Source organism: Opisthorchis viverrini (assembly GCF_000715545.1).
Source record: "Opisthorchis viverrini unplaced genomic scaffold opera_v5_443, whole genome shotgun sequence".
Classification (NCBI taxonomy): domain Eukaryota; kingdom Metazoa; phylum Platyhelminthes; class Trematoda; order Opisthorchiida; family Opisthorchiidae; genus Opisthorchis; species Opisthorchis viverrini.
The window spans coordinates 242,521-266,420 of NW_008752094.1; the positions used below are offsets into that span (position 1 = coordinate 242,521).

The 23,900-nt window shown below is 40.7% G+C and overlaps 1 protein-coding gene across 1 annotated transcript; it reads right to left on the reverse strand.

Moving 5' to 3' along the window:
• Positions 1-4,071: 4,071 nt before the first annotated feature.
• Positions 4,072-20,072, reverse strand: T265_11001 (hypothetical protein; the record flags this gene model as incomplete). Its single annotated transcript, XM_009177536.1, has 11 exons — positions 4,072-4,173; positions 5,237-5,459; positions 5,654-5,730; positions 10,386-10,475; positions 11,587-11,708; positions 12,471-12,603; positions 13,671-13,746; positions 15,661-15,740; positions 16,218-16,299; positions 17,115-17,212; positions 19,878-20,072. 11 exons carry the CDS (start codon positions 20,070-20,072, stop codon positions 4,072-4,074), a joined length of 1,278 nt encoding a protein of 425 aa, XP_009175800.1.
• Positions 20,073-23,900: the final 3,828 nt, after the last annotated feature.

The window sequence follows — 23,900 nt, forward strand, 5'->3', positions numbered from 1 at the left end:
TCCAGCATTTCGACAGGTCCTGCTTAATCTTTACCACATTAGCGGTTACTCTGCCCACATGATTTCTTTGGGCGGGATTGCAGCAAGGCACTGAAGTAGTGATCTACGCGAAAGGGTGTTGAACTTTTCGGGAATACTGTTCACCAAGATCAGCTGGAGGACAAAGTTTGAATGCGTTTCGCCCTGTCCTCCTGTCAATATAACGGTAACTCCTGTAAAATATATTTTGTTTCCAAGTAATATCAGTGTCCCCATGTCCTCTGTAATGTTAGTAAGCTACACTGCCGACGGAAATCTAAGATTCCTTGGAAAGGGCGTGCGAGTGCCATCGTTTTTGTGAATACGCCTGCAGTCACAAAATCGGTAGAATGAATGTTCAAGCCAAACTACTGAATAGAGTTTAGCTCTGATGACTTTTCACGAGAATTTAGGATTTCCATCTAATCAAAAACCTCCGAATTTCGTCACACTACCAACAGACTGTAAGTAGTTAAGGAGGAAGAATAAATCACACGACGAATGGAATTTGTGAGAAAATGTCTGTCATAAGTCAAGTGGATCCCTTGCTTGAAGAATGAGCGGAGTGTTTTCCACACTAAGTGAGGTTGACTGCCATTATTCAAACGGTTCAATATTGCAACTACTAAGCGTATCACTGATGATTCTCAATAAGGATGGAACAGTTGTGCACTGTTTCCTAGCTATTCATCACGGACAGGATTCTCATACAGAAAAACGAAAACCTGGTCATACCGCCAATGATTCGCGCTGTCTTCAGACGTTTCCTTCGTAAATTTCTTCGCATCATGTACGCTTAATGATTTTTCATTGTTTAGTTTATCTGCACTTGCTCAGCAACAGACTGAGCTGGTGCAGTTGAAGCTCATCGAGACACTGACTGAAAAGTGGTCATTACAGAGGCCGATTAGCCAGACTATTGAGCCGTCCGCTTCAGTGATCGACACGATGCTCAATGCGATTCCTAAATTCCAGTTCGATCGGATTTCATGTGTTACTTTTGATTAGTGGTTCAGCACGAAGCAGAATTTTTCACATTGGATCAGGTAAACAGAGAATTTTCTTGGAAAGCAAAGCGTTTGGTCAGGCTGCGGAGCATAAACCCTTCACGAACCCCACTTTGCCACGAAAGCCAAATTAACTGTCTTCCGATGAAACCGTTTCCGGTTCGTCGTCAATGTCCAAAGAACAGCCTTCCTTGTTCAGCGTTCGATATCATTGTATGAATTTGAGAAAGAATGCTGCTGCAGAATTGTTTTTGTAAGCCGACAAATTCGAGAAGGAATGCGAATGTTTCAATCTCTAATGCTCCAAAGTTCAAATGTCTTATATTCGTGTGTGGGTGGAAGTTTCCTAAAGACGCAACTATAAGAACAAGAATCCTCAGCAAGATTGAACAGAACCCAGTTGTCACATTGCAGAACAGAACATCGAAATGCCTACGCCCGATGAATTTGAAGCGTGATAATCCCATGATACATGGAACTGGTCCCAGCAGTGCTGTTCATGTGATTCAGAATCATACTGTCCGTCAGGGTGACAAGAAGCGACCTACGGCATGCTGGAAATGTGGCCAGTGGCATCAATTTTATCCGTTCAGACAACACTGCTACGGTAGGTGCTCCCGTATTGGACACAAAGAAGATCGGTGTCACTCCAGGAAGTAGCAAGCATCAAGAGGCATTTTCGAACCAGAATTTTCCATTCCAAGATTCCTAGGGCTTGCGTTTTTCTGGGCGCTCAACAACGGCCACACGTAAACAGGAAGAAATGGGTATCAGTGCGCACTTTGTCAGGCTATTTTGATTCGACGACTAAATCTACCCAAAAAGGACGGTATTCGGTCAAGGTCTAATACCTGTGAATGTTTCGAAACATATTTTTGAGTTAGCTAGTTAAGCAGAGTAGGAATATTTCGATAACTAGTCTGGTTATTATGGGTTGCCTCAACGAAACATGGAACATAAAGTTGACGGGAACTCTGGGGATGCGCCTACCTAATGAGCGCCAAGAAGGCCAGAGGTTGTCATGGGCTGTCTAAGAGTTTTCAGCGTACTGTGGTGTCCCAAATATCGTACTAACTGAGGTATGAGGAGGAAGCATGCAGCACGTTCATTTGAAGTGTACTGTTACAAATAACCGATTCAATTGGATTTAGCTGAGTCTCCTGTCAAAGCCAAGCGGATGTGCAACTAAGCGTAGTTCTCAAAACATGTAAAACTTGGGTTCAAGTAGCATATGAGGTCTGGGGAATCTCAGGGAATGATACTGAATTATAGGGAAACCGATCGTAAGCTTCTGAAGGGTTTTTAGCAACCCTATGATCAGTGGTTCGTCTAGGATAGGCATATTCACCTTGCGTTCCCCCAGGCGCCTACCTAACTACCAGCGATACATCAAGTAGAATTTCGTTCGCTTGAAGATCGACATGAACTTGACTGAAATGAGGAACTTCCAGCTGATTGCTTTTGGAATGACCCAACGTTCTATTGGTTGTTAGCACACAGCGATATGGCTACAGAATATCTGAAATAGCTAGTTTGATTTCACGTGTACCATGCTTTTAGGAAAAAATTATTATCTGTCCTCTTGAACGCACCTTCTTGAACTTTTCTGCATACTCAGCGACTATCACGCAACTATAAATAAATGCTGCAAAGTAGTTCCACAAATTTTGCAATTTCCGTAAGATCAAGGCAGGATTACGAAAAAAACATGTGCGGCCTCCCGGGCGACCAAGTCCTCCTTTGGAGGATCCTATCTGGGCGCATTCAGAGCCGCCTTCCCGAGGTCTCTGAAAAAATTCTTCGCTGCCACCGAAGTCTAAAGAAAACAAACGCAAATCCAAATATTGCTTCCCCGGGTATTGCGATTGCGTCATCTGTCATACCCATGCGTACGGTGTTCTGGCAATCCCCAGGTGCTGTGATGTCTAAAAGAATTCATCACTGGGACACTGACAACACCGTTAATTATTTGCGCCCCGAGACGGCTGAACAAAATCAACATTAAACATAATTCTAAGATGGGGTTTAACTCACAATCCAGTTGAAAGAGACAAGTATACATGAGAGATTTACCTGAACTCACTTGTGTGCCATGTTAAACCGGGGTTAATGTGCAAATAAGCGCATTTGTATCAATCAGGAATGTTACTTACCCGGACGTAACCTACAATGCCTGAACCCTACGGGGATCACCAAACGCTACCAAATTTTGAATAGGAAAGCCTGCAAGCATCCAGGCAAGTCAATCGTTCAATCAGTATAGCAAAAGCCGATGAGTGTTCATGTTTGACCGTGTGTGGCCGGAGATCGATAGATCGACATATGTGGAACGTGTAAATCAACCGTCACACAGCATCTGCTCGGTGGCTTTGATTCGTCTTTGATTTATTCGTCTACAAGTTCCTACCAACCTTGTTTTAACTGAACACCAAATTGTACGCTTATATAATGAAACCACGAAAACGGAGACTGGCAGCTATCTGTTGAAGAGTATTCAGCGAACCTATGAGTAGCAACACAATATCAGGTTGCTTTTGTCGTAAGAAAGCGATTGCAAAAACAAAGGGATCCAAAAAGCTCATCTCGTTTTGAGACAAACTGACACCGTCCCGGTGACTTCAACTAAGCATCCGATGAAGTTGTGACTGGCTGTATGAAAACTTACTCAAAGTCGATAGGGCTAATTTAGACTATGCGTCTCTAATCCGGTTAGAGTGAATAAGAGAATAATAGGGTTTTCAGCAGTGTTTGAGTCGAAAGACGACCCGATAAGTGTCCTAACTTCGTTGAACGACCGGCTAGTCATTATTCGTCCTGTGCATACATCGTGCAAAATTACGTCGTATTTGTGGGGACGTATTGATGAGTCCACTTGTCTGAGAATCTGGACGGTTTTACCTGAATTCCTTCGGTTGATACCGAAGCATTTCTTGACCGCTAGTGTAATCATAATACAATCCATGTCTTCTAACCGTAGCAGAACACGATACGGACCAGTTGCAATTCATTTTATTTTGGCAGAATCACACAACAGGTTGTGTATCCGTTAGGAGCAGATGTTGTGGACAGACTTGATGAGGGTTTCAATCTCGTATCCGGCTTTGCACAGCTCCATTAAATGAGGTGTGTACCGAGCTACCTCTGGGACCTGAAGGCAGAGAGATAACGGGATTTCAGCTTGAAAATCAGTCCAGGCGTGCAAACGATATATTCACCACGCGTACCACGGACCAAGGATCGTACATGTCCAACAAAGGTTGGGACCAATGCCTAAGAATGCTATCAAAGGAATAGGGAAATGTGTTTATGCAGGGTACACTTTACCGTATACCAACAGAATTTAGCATTGCAGAGAAAAAGTGACGACTGTGCTACAGAATAGCGTAGATTGTCAGTGAGACGCGCTGAAGGACGAGCGTGCACTGGCATTGAGATTAGAAAAAGGTACCTGCGAGGGGTGTTGACGAGTATCAGAATATCTGATATCCGGAGATTTCGAAAGGTTTAGATATAAACTCTTTCACTGCTAGAAGAAAAAAGAGCGAATGTCTTCCGCTACGTAGCAGGTGGGAGGACTGTGTTAACTCCACGGAACAAAACAATGTTCCTCGAAATGGTGCAATTTGACTAATAATACCAGTAACTCTAGCCAGACTTGCTGGCCAAGTGTTGCTCCACTACACTCCTTGGCAGTGATGAACGCACGCATCTTTCGTCACGACGGTCCCGGTTCACTTCCGGAAGCAATCGATCACCCAAAAGGGCTGGTCTTTGGAGGCATGCTGAGGGTTCATTCATGACACAATAGGTAAGAGAGCTTGCCCGGCGAGTTGATCCACTGAACTGAAGCTGAACTGAACTGAACTGAAATGAAATGAACTGAATTGAACTGAACTGAACTGAACCTAATTGAACTGAACTGAGCTGAACAGATTATGTCATTCTTGGTGTATTCGCGCGCTCATTGGAAGGAACGGGAGCTCCTATTCCATTAGCTCTGGATGATTTATAATTCCGATTAACCTACATCACTTCACGTAGTCTAGGATTTGCACTCAAATTTTCCACCGGAAATTTCGTTTCCTAGACATTTAGCTAGAAGTACTTTAAGAGTAATGCTGGTCTAAGTTGACGACATGGGTGAATTCATTCGCAAATGAGGTTTACATATTGTTGCGCAGTTGTTTGTATGCACCACGAGGTCAACTCACCTGCTGAATTGTGAAGCAATGCGTCTGGAATTGGTCGAATACTTCCTTGAAACACATGAGCTCATTCCTCTTGGACAAGTCCTTTACCGTTGGCTTATGTTGGGTTGTAACATCCATCACGATGTCGTGAAAAGTTTCATGGACGATGTGACCAAGCTGATAATAGCCAGAGGAATAGTTGTGGAAGATTGTCGGGAGATTAAAAGTTTCTTGAACAACTAAACTGACCACGTTCGATTTTCAGGTGGCTTCATGAAATGGCCTTTAATTACTAGATTGATTAATGTTTACCTGCTCTCACGCATCCTCAACATGTATTCGCCACTACAAGAATCAATCCTTACATATAGCGATGTTAATATCGTGCAATCATTTACTTTTTGGGATGATTTGTTTAAGAAAAGAAACTACAAGCACCTGCGTGTTCTTCCTCGCTTGTGGCCTAAATCAGGCGTCGAGACATCGAGAAAAAAAGCACCCGAGAGGAGGATCTTCTATATACAACATTCGGCTAGAACGAAGGAAACAATTGTGAAACGTATATCCTTAACAGGAGCTCTGCCAATGCTCATTAGGATAATGGTCTTCTTCCTTGAGGGGAGCCTGCACAACCTATCCATCTATCTATCTATCTAACTATCTATCTGTCTATCTATCTGTCGATCTATCTATCTATCTATCTATCTATCTATCTATCTATCTATCTATCTATCTATCTATCTATCTATCTATCTATCTATCTATCTATCTATCTATCTATCTATCTATCTATCTATCTATCTATCTATCTATCTATCTATCTATCTATCTATCTATCTATCTATCTATCTATCTATCTATCTATCTATCTATCTATCTATCTATCTATCTATCTATCTATCTATCTATCTATCTATCTATCTATCTATCTATCTATCTATCTATCTATCTATCTATCTATCTATCTATCTATCTATCTATCTATCTATCTATCTATCTATCTATCTATCTATCTATCTATCTATCTATCTATCTATCTATCTATCTATCTATCTATCTATCTATCTATCTATCTATCTATCTATCTATCTATCTATCTATCTATCTATCTATCTATCTATCTATCTATCTATCTATCTATCTATCTATCTATCTATCTATCTATCTATCTATCTATCTATCTATCTATCTATCTATCTATCTATCTATCTATCTATCTATCTATCTATCTATCTATCTATCTATCTATCTATCTATCTATCTATCTATCTATCTATCTATCTATCTATCTATCTATCTATCTATCTATCTATCTATCTATCTATCTATCTATCTATCTATCTATCTATCTATCTATCTATCTATCTATCTATCTATCTATCTATCTATCTATCTATCTATCTATCTATCTATCTATCTATCTATCTATCTATCTATCTATCTATCTATCTATCTATCTATCTATCTATCTATCTATCTATCTATCTATCTATCTATCTATCTATCTATCTATCTATCTATCTATCTATCTATCTATCTATCTATCTATCTATCTATCTATCTATCTATCTATCTATCTATCTATCTATCTATCTATCTATCTATCTATCTATCTATCTATCTATCTATCTATCTATCTATCTATCTATCTATCTATCTATCTATCTATCTATCTATCTATCTATCTATCTATCTATCTATCTATCTATCTATCTATCTATCTATCTATCTATCTATCTATCTATCTATCTATCTATCTATCTATCTATCTATCTATCTATCTATCTATCTATCTATCTATCTATCTATCTATCTATCTATCTATCTATCTATCTATCTATCTATCTATCTATCTATCTATCTATCTATCTATCTATCTATCTATCTATCTATCTATCTATCTATCTATCTATCTATCTATCTATCTATCTATCTATCTATCTATCTATCTATCTATCTATCTATCTATCTATCTATCTATCTATCTATCTATCTATCTATCTATCTATCTATCTATCTATCTATCTATCTATCTATCTATCTATCTATCTATCTATCTATCTATCTATCTATCTATCTATCTATCTATCTATCTATCTATCTATCTATCTATCTATCTATCTATCTATCTATCTATCTATCTATCTATCTATCTATCTATCTATCTATCTATCTATCTATCTATCTATCTATCTATCTATCTATCTATCTATCTATCTATCTATCTATCTATCTATCTATCTATCTATCTATCTATCTATCTATCTATCTATCTATCTATCTATCTATCTATCTATCTATCTATCTATCTATCTATCTATCTATCTATCTATCTATCTATCTATCTATCTATCTATCTATCTATCTATCTATCTATCTATCTATCTATCTATCTATCTATCTATCTATCTATCTATCTATCTATCTATCTATCTATCTATCTATCTATCTATCTATCTATCTATCTATCTATCTATCTATCTATCTATCTATCTATCTATCTATCTATCTATCTATCTATCTATCTATCTATCTATCTATCTATCTATCTATCTATCTATCTATCTATCTATCTATCTATCTATCTATCTATCTATCTATCTATCTATCTATCTATCTATCTATCTATCTATCTATCTATCTATCTATCTATCTATCTATCTATCTATCTATCTATCTATCTATCTATCTATCTATCTATCTATATATCTATATGCCTACCTACCTACCTATCCGACAATGTGTCTCTGAATCTGTGTTTTCATTAGTCTACCTGTCTGGATGTTTATCTTTGTCTGTTCCTTATCAACCTAATGTCAATCTGGCAATTTTTCTCTGTTCCGCTGCCAGCCTTTCGCACTGACTATGGTTTTTAATCATGTGTGTATATATGTCGTATGTAATGTATGTATGTATGTATGTATGTATGTATGTATGTATGTATGTATGTATGTATGTATGTATGTATGTATGTATGTATGTATGTATGTATGTATGTATGTATGTATGTATGTATGTATGTATGTATGTATGTATGTATGTATGTATGTATGTATGTATGTATGTATGTATGTATGTATGTATGTATGTATGTATGTATGTATGTATGTATGTATGTATGTATGTATGTATGTATGTATGTATGTATGTATGTATGTATGTATGTATGTATGTATGTATGTATGTATGTATGTATGTATGTATGTATGTATGTATGTATGTGTGTACAATTCACCCAATCAGAGAAGCTGATAATCATCTGACAGTCCGGGTGATACATACTTCAGATTCGAGCATCAATCTCCCTTGTTCTCACCATCGAGAGAGCGGTGGCCTCTCCGATAGCCGAAAGTAGCTGCGTGACTCATGTGCTTATTTTTCTAAATAAAACGGACAAAATTTAACCATGATAAATGCATTCAGACACTATCAGCATTACCGACTTTGGATAAGAATCAGAGATTCTGACCGGAACGTTCATTGTGGGAAATGTAGGTGCCTTCGCTTAAAGGTAGGCATGCAGCGATAACGACTCGTATGGTGGTAACAGTTGCTTTCACTAGACTGGTTGACACAATCGAATTCAAAGCGGCCCAAATTTTGAAATGGTATTGTACTGTGAAATGGTCAGTGGGTTTTTGAAACATATAACGGCATAAGTACCGACTGTACCAATATAGAAGACAAAATATCAAAAATTGCGCTGAACACATACCGCTAGTGCCCCATCCTTTCGGTGCATCAGAAGGTCATAATGACTTTGGAATATTCCAACTGGGAGACTTCCCATCGTCTGAAATGAACAATAAACAGCCGCTTATTACTGTATGGTTAACTCTGATAGCGTCTTGTTCCATACAAAGGGGAAAGGGTGTACAATGCATCCGTGGTTCTGCACTTAGATACGACGTGCCCGTGTTGAAGGATCTGATGGACCAATGAATATCTCTCCCGAAAATTGTGTATCAAACACTAGTGTACATCAATGATAATCACCGAAAGACTCTTATGTTCATTTAAGTTCCTTCGTTCAAGTTCATGAATAAATTCAATTGTACACTACCCAAATATTTGCGGTGCGGACCGATGCGCAGTATCCAATTGGCTGGATTAAATTCCGAATGGGCGCTTGGTAACACTCGCTAATTCAGAATACAGTGAGCTCTATTAATTTTGTTGTCCGTCGGCTACTAAAACGTGCATAGAATACTTTATGGTTCAAACCATGCCTTCCAAAATCTTGGGACTACAAAATGAAGGAAATCATAGCATCACTGTTTTTTATCAGAACACAGACCACACAAACTATTCGGAAGGAAGTACAAATACGGCGTTCACGACCAATGTGTACAAAAAGTGCGTTTAAAGTTGACACGGAGCTTGACTGAATCATTTAACTCAGTCAAAGAGTGAGCTAAAGACGTAGTCAAATTGTATAGTTTAAACTTGAATCGCATCAAAATGAGTATGTGACGTGCTAATATCGATCGAACTTTCTCATTCAATTGGATATTTTATCGCTTCAGTGAAGCCAATCTGTGCTGAGAAGCAAGAAGCGTCGTATAGATTTTTGCCTTTTACTGGGAGTCAGAAGCAGTGCACATCTCACTGCAACATGGAACGACAAACCGGTGACCTTCCGGCCAGTGGCTGAATACTTGACATTTCAGCCACAACGGAATGATCAGCAGTGTGATTGGCCTTTTCATAGACAGAACCCAGCGTCACATCACTAATCGTTCAATCACGGGAAGCCACATGACATGGCCACATAATCACTGGCTACTCGACTGCTAAGTTCACAGATGAGAGTTTTAGTCATCGTGTCAATCTATTCATTCCCTGAGATACTTGAGGAGGCTTTATGCAGATTTGGTTTCCTTTTGTACCACAGCACAGAAGGGTACAGACCACAAGGTATCAAACGCCATTACTTGGCTCTCCAAAAGATGACACTGGACAGGATTGCATATCTAAATAACTAGACTGGCTGACTTGCAGAACATCGTCTATGGAACATGAGGTACCCAAACAGTTATATTTGACCTTGGCCGTCACATTTCCAAGGTAACGACATGCAACTCTCATCTCGACAAATACACCCATTTTCATAACCGTTTGGTTTTTCACAAGTGACTCAGCTGAAACTCTCCGTGACAGTTTGACTCACCATCTCACCGTATTTCATCACGTGACTTTTGTTTGTCCTTTTTTTCACCTCCTCGTACTGTTGATCCAGTGTACGTTTTTTCAAGTCTTTCTGCGCGCGAGTGAATAATAATGATATAGGGAATCTATATAAAGCAAGCAAATCAGCTTACGCAACTTTAAGATGGATCCAATGTAATCAAAACACGCGAATCCACCAGAGTTAAGACATCCGAGTTATGGAACAACACATTCTACTGATAAACCAGTGATCACCCAACTGCTCCTGGACGCCATACACTCTTGCCATGCCAAGTTCTGTCTACTGGCTGGTAAATGACAATCCGGACTGGGCACGAATTACGACATCCCACTTGGCGGCCAGCTTTTGGACATGCACAACACATTGCCCAGCCAACTTGGCTGGCAGGTTTGGATGAAATTCTTGAAAGGATCTATCGTCTGTTAGGACAATATTTAACTGCTGTTCATTATTTTATTGGCTGGGTACGCGGGAAAACATAAGGAATCAAACGGCGATAACGTGACACCCGAATACACCCCGATATGTTGCACACTGTATTCTGTACTTCATTGCGACAGATTTATTGAGCAGAATGCATTCAGGAAGTGCAACGTCATCATCATCTGCAGCAGCAGCAGCTTCATCTTCCTCGAATAATCAGCGTTTGAATCTGGTTCTGTTGCTCGAGTGACATTTTCTCAAGTCTATCCTCCTGCAGAATGTTTTGCCCGGGGAACTCGACCCAGACAAATTGGCTAGTAAAAGCATCACTAGAGGTGAGACAACCAAAGTAAAGATTGACGGATACTACCAATGAATCACAGGAAAATTTGCTGAGCTAGGACACCATACCCATACACATGTTGAGGAGTTGACTCTCTAGAGCAATCATCGTCATCACAATCATCATCATTATTGTCTGCATCCATTTACAACAGTAGCGCTTCCTTGGGTGCATTCAAAATTCATTTTAAGACCGGAGCCCCACACACTCATTCAGGCGATCTGAATAGAAAATGAGGACAAAAAGCTCCACAAACTTTAATGCAGGGGCAAACTTTTCAGTGTATTTAAACGGTGACAGTACGAATCAAGCGGTCTCCAAAAACACAAGCCGCCAGTGTCACGAAAAATTTTACATTTATAACTTCACACCAAAATTAACAATCTTATCTGCAACAGGTTTGATAAAACTCACATATTTTGAATCCGTAATCCATGCATACGAATATTCGGTCGCTAAACAAACACCGATTCGCTTGTCATTACAAAAAACAGAGAGGCTTTCTTCATTTTCATTCGCTGAAGTTGTAACGAAGACTGCAGTTTTCAGGGAATCAGACAAGAGAATGAATGGATCATGGTAAAAACAAACCGTTAAATAGTGAGTTACATTATCAACGAACTGATAATGGGAAGCTCCAGGAGTTCGAAAACTAACATACTTGTCAGAAGGTCGCTGAAAAATCTCAATGTTTTTCACGCTTATTGGTCCAATCAGAAAGGCGCATTCCTCGAATTTCCTTCAATCACAATGACTTCCTGAAATGAGACGGGGCGGCTCTTGCTAACCACGATTGGTTCAGACCTTCCAAATCACACCACTGTGTAGACATATGATACGTTTTTATCTCTGGGGAAAACACCGACAGAAGGGATCACTGACGATCATGACGGTCAAAGTTATTCAGATCACTGGTATTATACTTGTTGTTTGATCCGCGGAAGTGTACTGTTAATAAAAGACTCACGATCCGTTCATAATTTACTGATACGTTATTCACCTGTGAATGGTGGTTGCCGCAAACGGACCCCAACTATCTCAGGTGTTGCACCTTACCCGCTGAAACTAGATCTGTAGCAGAGTGACACTAATCGATGAAGGTGGAATGTTGTTCACTATCCGGCTAAAAGCTTCTTACAGGTGGACAGGGAACACTTCCATTCAAGTATCATAAGAGAACGAGTCATGAAACATGCTTGGAACGTCGTTTTGCTGTTCTGGCCAGCCATATGTGAGGAAAATTCTGGATGTTATTTCACAGCATCTTTACGAGAGCCGGGCAAAATCACGCTACTTACTTCCCACATCTGAAGGAAGAAGATCACGAAACAGAGAACCAGCGGCGCAAGAATCCATGTAAAGCACCAACTTCTTGTACCTTTTGTTTAAATACATGTTGCCGAGGATATCATTCAATTCGACTGCATGAAGCTGTAGCAATTCAAAAAAATTTGCGTGAGCTCGAACGATTATAGCTGAACGAGTATTGAATTTTTGGATACACTGGCCACCATGATCAGTTGAAGGACTACGTTTGATCCGCCTGAAGTTGACGCAGTCAGACTAATGAGTTTCCGGTTTGAGCGACTGATTTACATATCACTCCAGGTGTCAATTTCACCGCCGTTTTCAACCAATTCTACATCACGTCCGCCGTGGTGCACTTAAATGTGTTTAGTTGCATTTTATTAATGACTACAACGATCATGAAAGCGCTTAGTACAAAGGTTTCTATTAGGGTGAATGTGGCCTCGATACAAGGAATTGCAGCACAAGTCTTGTGCTGCTCGGTGCAGACTGAAATACCGTCCTCTAGGTCGATGCAATCGATTGAGGGAATCCCAGTAATCATGTTTCACGAAAATTTGTGGTGATTTCCAATGAATTGAAAAATTCCTAAAGTCATCTCATTCCTGACACACTGTAAATAGTACGCAATGAACAATAATTCATATGTGAGTTGTCACTCGAAGAAGAAGTCACCGGCGATGTGGTTCCGTTGACTGAAAGATGAGCGGCGTTATATCCTGACAAATCGCTTTTGGCCGCCCGTGTCCGAACGGTTGAATTTTGCTGCTACAAAGCGCCCCGGTGATGATTCCCCATAAGGATGCAACAGGCGTACATTGCTTCACGGTTCCTTATCACACAATGCATTCTCGCACATTCATACCACCAAAGTTTCGCTGACACTCGAGAAGTAAAAACGAGCATTTTTGTTTTCGTATCATCTGAACCTCATGAGTGACTGTGTATGCTTGCTCAAGAGTCTAAATGAAGAAAACGCGAAATCAAGTGAGTTGAGCGACTTTGAACGTAGTAAAAGGGAATCTATATAATTTTATCAATATAACACCTCAACAAGGCCCGCTGTAACTGTAAAGTATGTTTCATAAGGAACCACGGATTGCGGTGCGCCTATCTCCTCCGTTCACAATTTAATCTCTTTTTGAAAAGCTGGGTGCTTTAACCGTGGTTACCAAATTAACAAAACTTACATATCCATATGGGAAGGAAATAGCTTGAAGCGCACCGTGGCCAGTATAATAGATGAAAACATTGTCATCAGGACCGCTGCAAGGGAACGGGAATCTTGACGTGGTCCTGAGGAATACTTTATTAAGTGGCGCTCTCACGCATAGGACAGCACAACAAAAAGCCGCGGAAATGGAAATTCCATGGTAATATGCCTCAAAAATATGGGCTTTGTTAAAAGTTGCAGAAGCCAGTTTTTAACATTAACGGCCTTGGCTAACTGGTAGTTAAGGAAATCAGGAGGGTATACGAAGTTTCACAGTTCATTTTTTCCATGGTACACGACTATGTTGGGTCATTAATCCGCACAATTCCTATGCGACGTATTCGTTAAAAACCTAACACGACCGAAGTGGATGGATAACGAAAACGCAGGTCAGAATAGTTTTTTTACACATTACAGGATCTGGTCAGTAGCTAAATTAACTTTGATTCGTGTGCTTGTTGCATGTCCCCATGAATATGGGAATGATAATCGTATTTTTGCGTACGCCTCTAGGTTTGCTGTTGTATCATGCGATATAGTAGCTCCCTTGGCTTTTAACTTATGAAGGTGGTTGGAGGCAGTTTTCCACGTTAGCTAATTTTGTCGGCCCGCCATTGAAACGGAGCCACTCAGCTCTTACGCAATCACGCCGTATAATTAACTCGGTGTATGAAAATATTATCACGTTGTATTCACTACTGAGATCACTAGTGTAACCTAGGTGAGGCCGACCTATATTTCCAACACGGACATCCACGAAGACATATGTTCCATCTGTTTGTCGTTGAACAACGGGATGCTCACATGTTCTCTGATCCCGATGATCAGTTTGCAAAGGTTCCGTCACCAACCGAAGTGACAGCATGATTGAATGATTTGGTCGGAATTTCTTCCATATCTGTCCGAAAGTATGCGTTGATTGGGAGAGTGACCATCAGGCCGCTGTCTTCCCAGAAGATGCCCAACGGCATATTCTGTCCGAAAATGTAGTTGCTGCATATGATCAGCATTCCCTGAAGTCGAGTATTTTCTCTCTGAGGACCATGTGCTCATGGTCCGATTGATCGGTTACCGATGCCTGTTGTACGCGATCTCCTCTCCCACATTTGGTTGGACTTTGAGGTTTAGTAGTTCGATTTCATTGGTTCGTTCTGATTTCCTGCTTTACTGTAGCCTGAATTATCGGAGTTTGTTTGAGTGAACGCTCTTTCCGTTGATAACATTGTTTTCATTTTGGAAGCGACTTCATCACCATTAATTACATGTCCATCTTTCTGTCTTTCTTTCTCCATATGAACAAACTATGTGCTGGTTCCATAGAGTGTTTGACTGACGAAATGAGAGATTTGTGAGTTGCAAGTAAACACACGTTTATCGGGTATCCCGGCTTCAATCCGTACGCCGTCCTATCATTTCTTATCATATGCGGGTCAAGAAGAGGTGGAAAGCTTCTCCAAATTTGAAGTGTGACGGCAATAAGACACATGGAACACTGGGCGAGGCAGGTATTCTGAAAGCTGATACTGTTATCGGTGAATGACCATACGGATTTGAGGGACTGCTATCCAGCCAACCTACGCGACTGCAAGTGAACTTGAATTTCAATTACCCATTATTCATGTTTGAGACAAAACAATGAGTTAAAAAACTTCAGAAACCGAACAAATCAAGATCGACCGACTCCAAGTTTTACAAGACCGGGCAGATATCCGACCATTGATAACTGCTCATGTATGAATATTTTCGAAACATGTCAGCAGTGGTGACGGATAAACCGACTTTTTATTGTAGCGAAGCGAATCATTTTAACTGCCTTCTGGGATCTTTACGCGAAAAACTTATGTACCACATAACATACGACAATACTAAACAAGCTTTACGCAAGTGGAAACCGCTGACATGCAACACCAGAATTCTGGCTGTGATCAGCAAGTACATCAACAACCTCTACTTTCAAGCAAACTCACCTTTTCAACAGCTTCACCCCTTCTTTTTCGAGTTCCTTATCGCCTTTCAGTACTTTCGCGAATATATCCGGATTGACGTCCTGAAACAGAGATATACGCATTATCATTTATTTGTGTTACAGTGGCTTTCTCCACACTCATTCTCCTCGCAGTAAACATCGATGTACAGTCTAGCCAATCAAGATAAATCTAGTATCTGCTCTCTATCTTCACTCAGATTACTTTTGCGATGGCCGCTGAATGATGAAAACTTAAAAGTTGGTTGTTTTTAAGTCTGCCGAGCATGGAAGTTGGATCCGGCATGTTGTCGAGCAGAAATCTGATTGGAGCCAATAGCCAATCCCGATTCAGTATCCAACGAATGCTGTTTGCCAATTGCGAATCCCGGAGGCACCAAAATTTCCAGCAGTTAGTCGACGCACACACTGCGTGAAAAACGCTCCGTATCTGAGTAACCTGCCCAAGATTTACTATTGTGTTTTTTACGCAGTTTCATGTAATTTGCACCTTCCATTACACAGTCAACAAATTCATTTATTTGCTGAGCATGGACATACTTGTCCACGGTAGTCAATAACCACACCCTTGTAAACATCTTCGTGTTCGTAGTCATTGAAAACTTGACCTTTGTATGGATTCCTAGATTGAAAGAAAGAAAACTGGCAATGTGCTTTTTGGAAGAAGAAATTAACAATAAGGTCAAATAAAAGGAAATGAAATCCTCGTAACTTCTGTTTGAATTTGGTTTCCGGTCGTGTTTTTGAATGAATTTGCACGCGGATGAGTACACTTTGTGTCAAGCTTTAGATTAAGTTTTAACTGAAGTACAGACCCCACAATGACCACTGTAGTTAGACAACATAGAGCATTACAAATTTTGTATGGAAATGTAATTCTCTTATGTGATTATACAGTTACTGTCCTTGAATGTAATTCGACTTACAATTATCACAAACTCGAAGCAAGAAACATTCTTTCATGTCTCTCGAGGGTTTCCGCCACGAGTCTTATCAATCGACTGTATTACAAATTGTCATGCCTACTAGGTTGTCCGTTTAGTATTTGCTCCAAATCATCAGCCGGCTAATGTACTCGAACAACATCTACATATCGGTGTGATTAATTTCAGACTTTTGACGATCGAAACCAAGTGAAATTTGTTATCATCAGTGAACAATTACAACAATGATTGAACTTTGATCGGGTATCAATTGTTTGATTGCATCAAGGTTATATAGCGTTTGGTGTCGGGAAATGTCGTGAAAGTGGGAAAACTTTATGGCAAATCTTGAGTGACGCAAAAACACACATGTTTGTCTCCAACCCGATTCCATTCTTGATTTACATCCGTGGAATCCACGGCTTAGAAATGAGACAATTGAAGGCCAAATGGAGAAAAGCGATTTCTACAGTCTAATTACTACCAGATGGAAAACATTGTACGTGATCGTTACTTGGGATGGTTTGCAATATCGTCGTAGGCGAAGGTAATTATATTCTCCGCTGGAATTTTGTTTGCACGCAAGACGTGATAGGCGTGAAAAACGTTCGCCTGAAGGGAAATACAAATGACAGGTGAGTTAGAGATAACAGGGAGAATGCAGCACATCGGGCCGAAGGAGGTAATCAGACTGACTGAAATTATGCATACTTGGTGGAGTGTCAGTTCTTTCAAAAGCACTCCTATGCATCGTACCTGCCCAGTAATGTGAATGTAACGTAATCACGTCTGTTGTTGTTAGTTAATTGCTTGACTTTGGGCACGGCAGCTAAATTGTCAGATATTTGGCTACAAATCATCGTTTGGGATCTTCAATCGCGATTTCATCCTTTATCTGAGGCCAAGCCCTAGCATAACGTCTTGTTTCTCTATGCCGTTGAGCTATAGAGCACAAGTCATGTTTCGCTGGAGATCCCTGACGCGCTACTTTCCCCACAACCAATAAGAGGCTTAGCCGATTGCCCCAGAACAGCTGATTACATCGTGCCGCACCCCACTTGGGAACGCGGTTTGTTGGGGATTCCTCCAGGGGACGATAAAACCTCATATATTTGGTAGTCAAACGTATTGTTAACAATGTTTCGCTGCATTGCGTTTATGAGTTTCTTCGGACACATCACATCAGCCAGGTTTCCTCCATGGCATGCACATCAGCCCTCACAAAATCCTTTCGAGAACACTCGTCAAGACTTTTTCATATGCCATTGTGGATATCAAATAAATTGCGTTAACTTTGTATTAAAAGGGTGTAGATTAGTGCCAGTATGTTCCCGAAAGTACGATGCTGATTATTCTGGAAGCGAAAATCTCAAATGATTGAAAGTGTTGCACATCAATGGCTGGATATTTTTCGCAGTCGTTAATCTCCATCATGATCGAATGTCATCGGGAAAGACTGCCCTTCGAGCTAAAGAAAATCAAACGAAATTTATCATCACACCAATATGTTTTATCATAAAAATTGAACAGTTGATCATGAGATGTTGCATCTGATTTCTCGACATCCTTGAGTCTGACCACCATCGAACGATACTACAGTCATAAGGACTCCTACAAATCATTAAGCGTATGGCAAGTTGGTTTAGGGTTGGATGAGGAGGTATCCTAATTTACTGATACTGGACTGAACATGGTTCTTCGACTGGGCTGTTCCTTCGTGGAGTTTTTCTCGAATGGATCTGGCACCTGATGGCTCGTTGATTTTTTGACGGAGGCTGGTCATTTCTTGACCAACTGTGGGTCTGTCCTTGAACTACGACCATCCCACTGAACACGGATAACAGCCTCGGCCTTGGATGATTTTTTGTGCACAAACCTTTCAGATCAAACGAACTCCTGAAATAACCTCGAAGGATGTCCCAGTTCGCCTGTTGTCAGTAGTATCACTCAAAATGAAAACAGTGTAACTTTTAGTGTCAAAGAGAGGTTGGACCTCATAGGGGCCTGACGGTTTGTGGCCCTCAACAGCACACTGAGTAGTGTATATGCGATACTCATAGAGCCTTTATTAACAGGATAGTCATTGAGTGGAAATCATCCATGGTGAGAGTTGAAATTTCTCCTCTGACTCTCCGCACAATCCAACACCAATCTGAAAAACCACTAGTGCAACTAGGCTGTTGGGATGAAGGTCTTAATCAGAGACACCAAAATGATATTTCTTATTGTAACGGCGGATATTACTGACCAGGTATGCGAGTAGTCTGTGGTCTTCTTCAAATTATGCGCCGCCCCGAATGCAAGGTGAATTTCATTACGGAACCTGTGGAAATGCTTTACGGTGTCCGTTAAGAAAAGCGTTGTTTTCACTCTTTTAAGAATCTTGATAATTTTCGGCTTTAGAAATCTATGAGCAAATGAGACGTTTACTTTTCCGTTCAGCAGATTGTAGCTGCCTGTTTGCTGTTTGCGAATAAAACGTTTCCCGGTGGAGAGCATTCTTCCTTAAACTGGCGGTACCACAGCCTAATTGCAAGTATGGTTGAACGCTTAAAAGTGATCTCATGTCACAGCGGCTGCGATTGTCTTCGTCAACCCGGTTGCTTTGTGTGCTGTATACACCGGGTGAGTAGGCGAAGAAGACTACAACCTAAGCCTTCAATCCTTTTTCCTCATTCATGTATCTGACCACTAATTAGATTAAAAATTCCCAACAAGTAATCAACCGATTAACTGCCACTTCTCAGCTAGAGTGATGACACTGAACGTGGAACCTCCGAAGAAACAGTCGGTTGCATGTTATGAAGCAGCTGGTCCTAAATAGAAATCGCTTCCTGTGAAATGATTTGTCGTCGTTTCTCTTTCTGATTTGCATCTCCTGGGCGGAAAAACAATCTACAAAAACTGAGTTCATTTGACGACGACCTAATTGCGTGTATGTTCCACCGAGAAATTATCTTGACTTTCGTCGTGACAAGAATGTTTCCTGTGCCTATATCACGTCGTTTCACGAAGTAATCCGAAGACAATATGCGTAATTAGAGTACAACAATGAAATGCTGTAGAAAAAGAACACGGGCCAAGCACTACGCACCCATTTGTTGTGGATTTGTTGCACCGTCTTTCTCAGTGAAAGATCACAGCCATATAGATGATTAGGTAGAAGACAACCGTTTGGGAGATGAGTAGTTCAAATTTCCCTTTCGAAAACCATTTTGTATGCACTTTGGAAAAACGTTTGCGATTCAGTACAATAACAAAAAAAACGAAGACATACTTGATGTCGATAATTTATCCATGAGTCAGAACCAGCGACTAGGACGGCCCAGTTATTTGACGGCTTGTTGTTAAATATAGGTGACCGATTATGAACACCGGCGGCATCCAACCGTGCAACGTGGTCGACGTAGAACAAGAACGCAATAAGAAGCGGACAACGGCACATCATATTCAGGATTACTTGAAGCTTCATGCGCCTGGCATTATATACTGTCTCGTGTGAATCGAAAATTGCCTTACAAATGCATGGCAATCATGTAGAAAAAGGTATCAAACACAAATCTAGTAGGTCGGCGGTACAAAGTTTATGCTAATCAGGGTATGATCGAACATTTTGATCAGCTTGTTCAATGACTGATCATTTGCACAATCTTCTTCCAACAATGCGTGCACGTTGGTGATTTTTGGTCTTTTCTAGGACAAATGTGGATCGATTAATTGTGTACCTATGCGCTCATGACAATATTGAACACAATACTGAGTCCTGAAGACGGCAATATGCAACGCTTTGCGTCATGTGTAAATTTGCTGATAATCTTGGCCTTGGGGATATTGATAACTACATCTCCCGGCAAATTTCTGTGTTTGCAGAAGGTAAGCTTAAATCAGTCTGACTCATAATTTCAACTTCTTGAAACCTGGGTATTTAATCACTGCGAAGAATGCTGGTTTCCTGACGCTTCTGGTTGACAAAAGTGGGCAAAATTCACGCGAAGCGTTGCACGAAGGAATTTACTTTTCTCCGTGGTTTTGGTGTACGTAAATTTGCAAGGCCCCAACAAAACTATCCACCCAAAGTTTATTTCTGCCTCATTCCTTCATCCACTTCGAAAACTCTGGAGTGAAAACTTCATTCTTCAAACATGTACTCACATTTTTAACGACTTATTTATTCGCTTTTGTCAGAAGATACTGTTTGCTACGCTGAGATTAGTGAAGCACCATGAACACAACTCGGGATAAGCGATATTTTCACGACTCATGAGCGGAAGTTGGCTTCACACAGAGGCGTGTTCTTCCAAATTTAACAGTGACGTTATGGTTTCACATTTCACCTCTTCCAGGAATATGCAGGGCCTCTTCTTTTATTCCGTGCCAGTTTCCTTGCTTAAGACAGTTCGACAACCATAGGTGTATGAGAAGCACAGAGAAGTTAACTGGTTGGAACACCAGCCAAGATGTCGAGAGTTCGTTTCTTGAGACTTGCAGTTCCGGTGAACCTCAGTGAGGGTGGAACAGATGTACAATTCTTCCTAGCTTCACTTATCGGACAAAATGTTCATGAGAATTCGCTGAATGGTGCTCTTTGTCAGCGGCGGGAAGAATTTTCGTGCACCTCCGAGTTCGCTGGAACTCGTGACTTGCAGGCACAAAGCTCATGCACAATCTCGAGTTGTGGTGCGATGGAAAAAGTGCATACACAAATCTGTGACATCAGGATCATCTTTTTCTTATTCTAGATACACATGAAGGTAAAGCGGCTTAGCACTATTCTCCAAGAATATGTCACCTTGCCGTTTGCTTTGTTTCGTGGTATAGCTGTCAGATATTGCTACTGAGACCTAAGACTAATCTAAGACGTCTTTGATTCTTCGATCAAATCCGCCATCGCAGAACCACCCTGGATGAAACAATCCAGCATCTTCCGATGCCCCAAGGAAGTTGCTTGTTGCGAAGTAGTATTGTGTCAGTTACAAGCACACCGCGTCACGATTTGATCGGTTGGTTCAATGAAAATTAAATGTGTTGACAGTCGGGCTCACCGCCACCTAAATAGATGATGGTTTGATTGTCGAACATCTAGTATACGTTTAAGACCGTGGCTCAGGTCACCAGATATCATTCGATACTCTTGGACTTGCGTGTTATGACAGTAACTGTGTTAAGTCAATTTTGAAGACAGTTTTCACCCAAATCCCGTTCGTAATCATCACTTACAGTTCATATATTCAGATGTCACATATTGCTACTGAGACCTAAGACTAACCTAAGACGTCTTTGATTGCTCGATCAAAATCCGTCATCGCAGAACCACAGCCGGTGTGAACTGGTCTCCGTAAATCCACAAAGACGGAGTGAAAAAAGCAGAGTTCGCGTGTGTAACAGGGATTTCAATCAAGGCATGTTTAACGGTAAATAGAGACTTCCGGAATTGTGTTTGCCAGTGTGAATCTCCTTCCAGGATGAAGCAAAAAACCGCTGACAATAGCAATGTGATGTCTTCTCTCGTTGCAAGCACCAGCGCTGAGCTGAAATTATTGAAATAATCTGGGGTAAACTACATGACTTCCGAGACTGAATATTCAGATTAATCACCTTATTCACCTACTCAAACAGGGCAAGTAGTTCATAGTGATTCAGTTGATGTTTCAATTCCAAGGATCTATCATGTTCACAGAAAAATAAATCAACATCCAGACACAAGGTTACAAACCATTGAACAGGGAAGCAAAACGCTCATCTGCATCTTAGTTACAACACCTGGACACACATCTTCTCCTGAACGTGTCTTTCTAGAGATTCATTGCCACCAATCATTCGTCGGTCAAATCCGAGCAAATGTTACAAAGTGGCCCCATGAATAGCTAGTGTCGGTGACCTGTACAGTCCTGTGTGTCGCGAAAGGGTGTCTACAATGTATACAAATATCAGTTATTTTTTTATTTTTGAAGAGCATGTTTACAAACATAATAAGTGAGTGCAAACGATGAATGCGAAAGAGTAACAGGAGAATATGGGCGAAAAAAAGAGAAACGTCTCATTCGAGATCATGCCAAGGGCAGTGCCACTCTGACGAGGTGAATCCCAAAGTATATAAAGATTTTGGTATGGGAACACCCGTCTAAAGACCAAACAGCTGTGTTGAACTAATCAGCTGGGGACGTCTCGATGACTGATGTGCAGATCGGGAGTAATTTTTAGAAAACTTCCAATCAGGACGGAAGAACTCAGCATCTACCAAGAGCACATAGATTGCGAAAGTCGGAGGTAGGCGCCTGTTAAATAGCGGTATACATTCACTTAAAAGCCCATTGCATCATGATGGAAACCTGGCTAGTTCGGCGCAACTTAAATGACAGTGTTGTGTTACCGGCTCAATGGCATTCCTTCTATCGCAGGCCGAGCAGGTGTGGTGTCTATGCGTGGTTGTCTAGGCAGCCCCCAATCGGTTACTCCGAGAAATCAGTCAGACACTGGAGATATCGTCTGATTCTTCCTTGGTGAGGATTGTCCGTTAGCGGTGCATCAAAAGAGGGATAGCCAATAGTAAGCGTGGGGATAACTGCAAATTTAGCTGAAATATTGAATTGATGTAGAAGGAAGAGCAGCACCGCACATTTATCTCGGCTTGGTTGACTGAGAACTGCTCTACAAGCCACTGATTTCTTTTTGTTGTACCCAGACGGTCATTGCAGTTGTTCTCCAAGGTTGTCGTTGGTCGCCTCACCTGCTTCCTGCCATTTGTCAAAGAACACTTCTGTTTCTGCTCAAAAGTGATACAAAAATTCACAATTTCGCCTCAACGGTGAATTTGCTTTCCTATCATTAGTTTCAGAATTCGATGCCAACAAAATTATTGGCATCAGTAGACATTCAGTAAGACCTTCGTAAATGGCTGTTGTCAATATGAACCGTTCGTTCGGGTAAAGATCATGTCACCACTATTTGTACGCAACACTATATTGCTTGGGGATTTCGTGTTATAAAAATTTGAAAAAAACTGAAAAATAATTATTGAGGTGTAGTACCGTGCCACTCAATACAAGCACGAGAATGCAGATATCGTCTAATTCTAGAGCAGTCGAAATGCCAGGGTTGGGCTCGAATCACGGTCAAATTGTAAGTTCGCGCTCCGACACCTGAGCTATCTCGATATTGGTAGTGACCACCATTGTGCTCTAATAGGGGTCATCTGATATCTGTTCTATATTTTTGGTTGCGAATTTCAAAACCTCGGAGTACACTGAGGAGTGTAACTTGCTTGTGTCATTTTCGCAGCACGACTGTGATGGGACAAAAT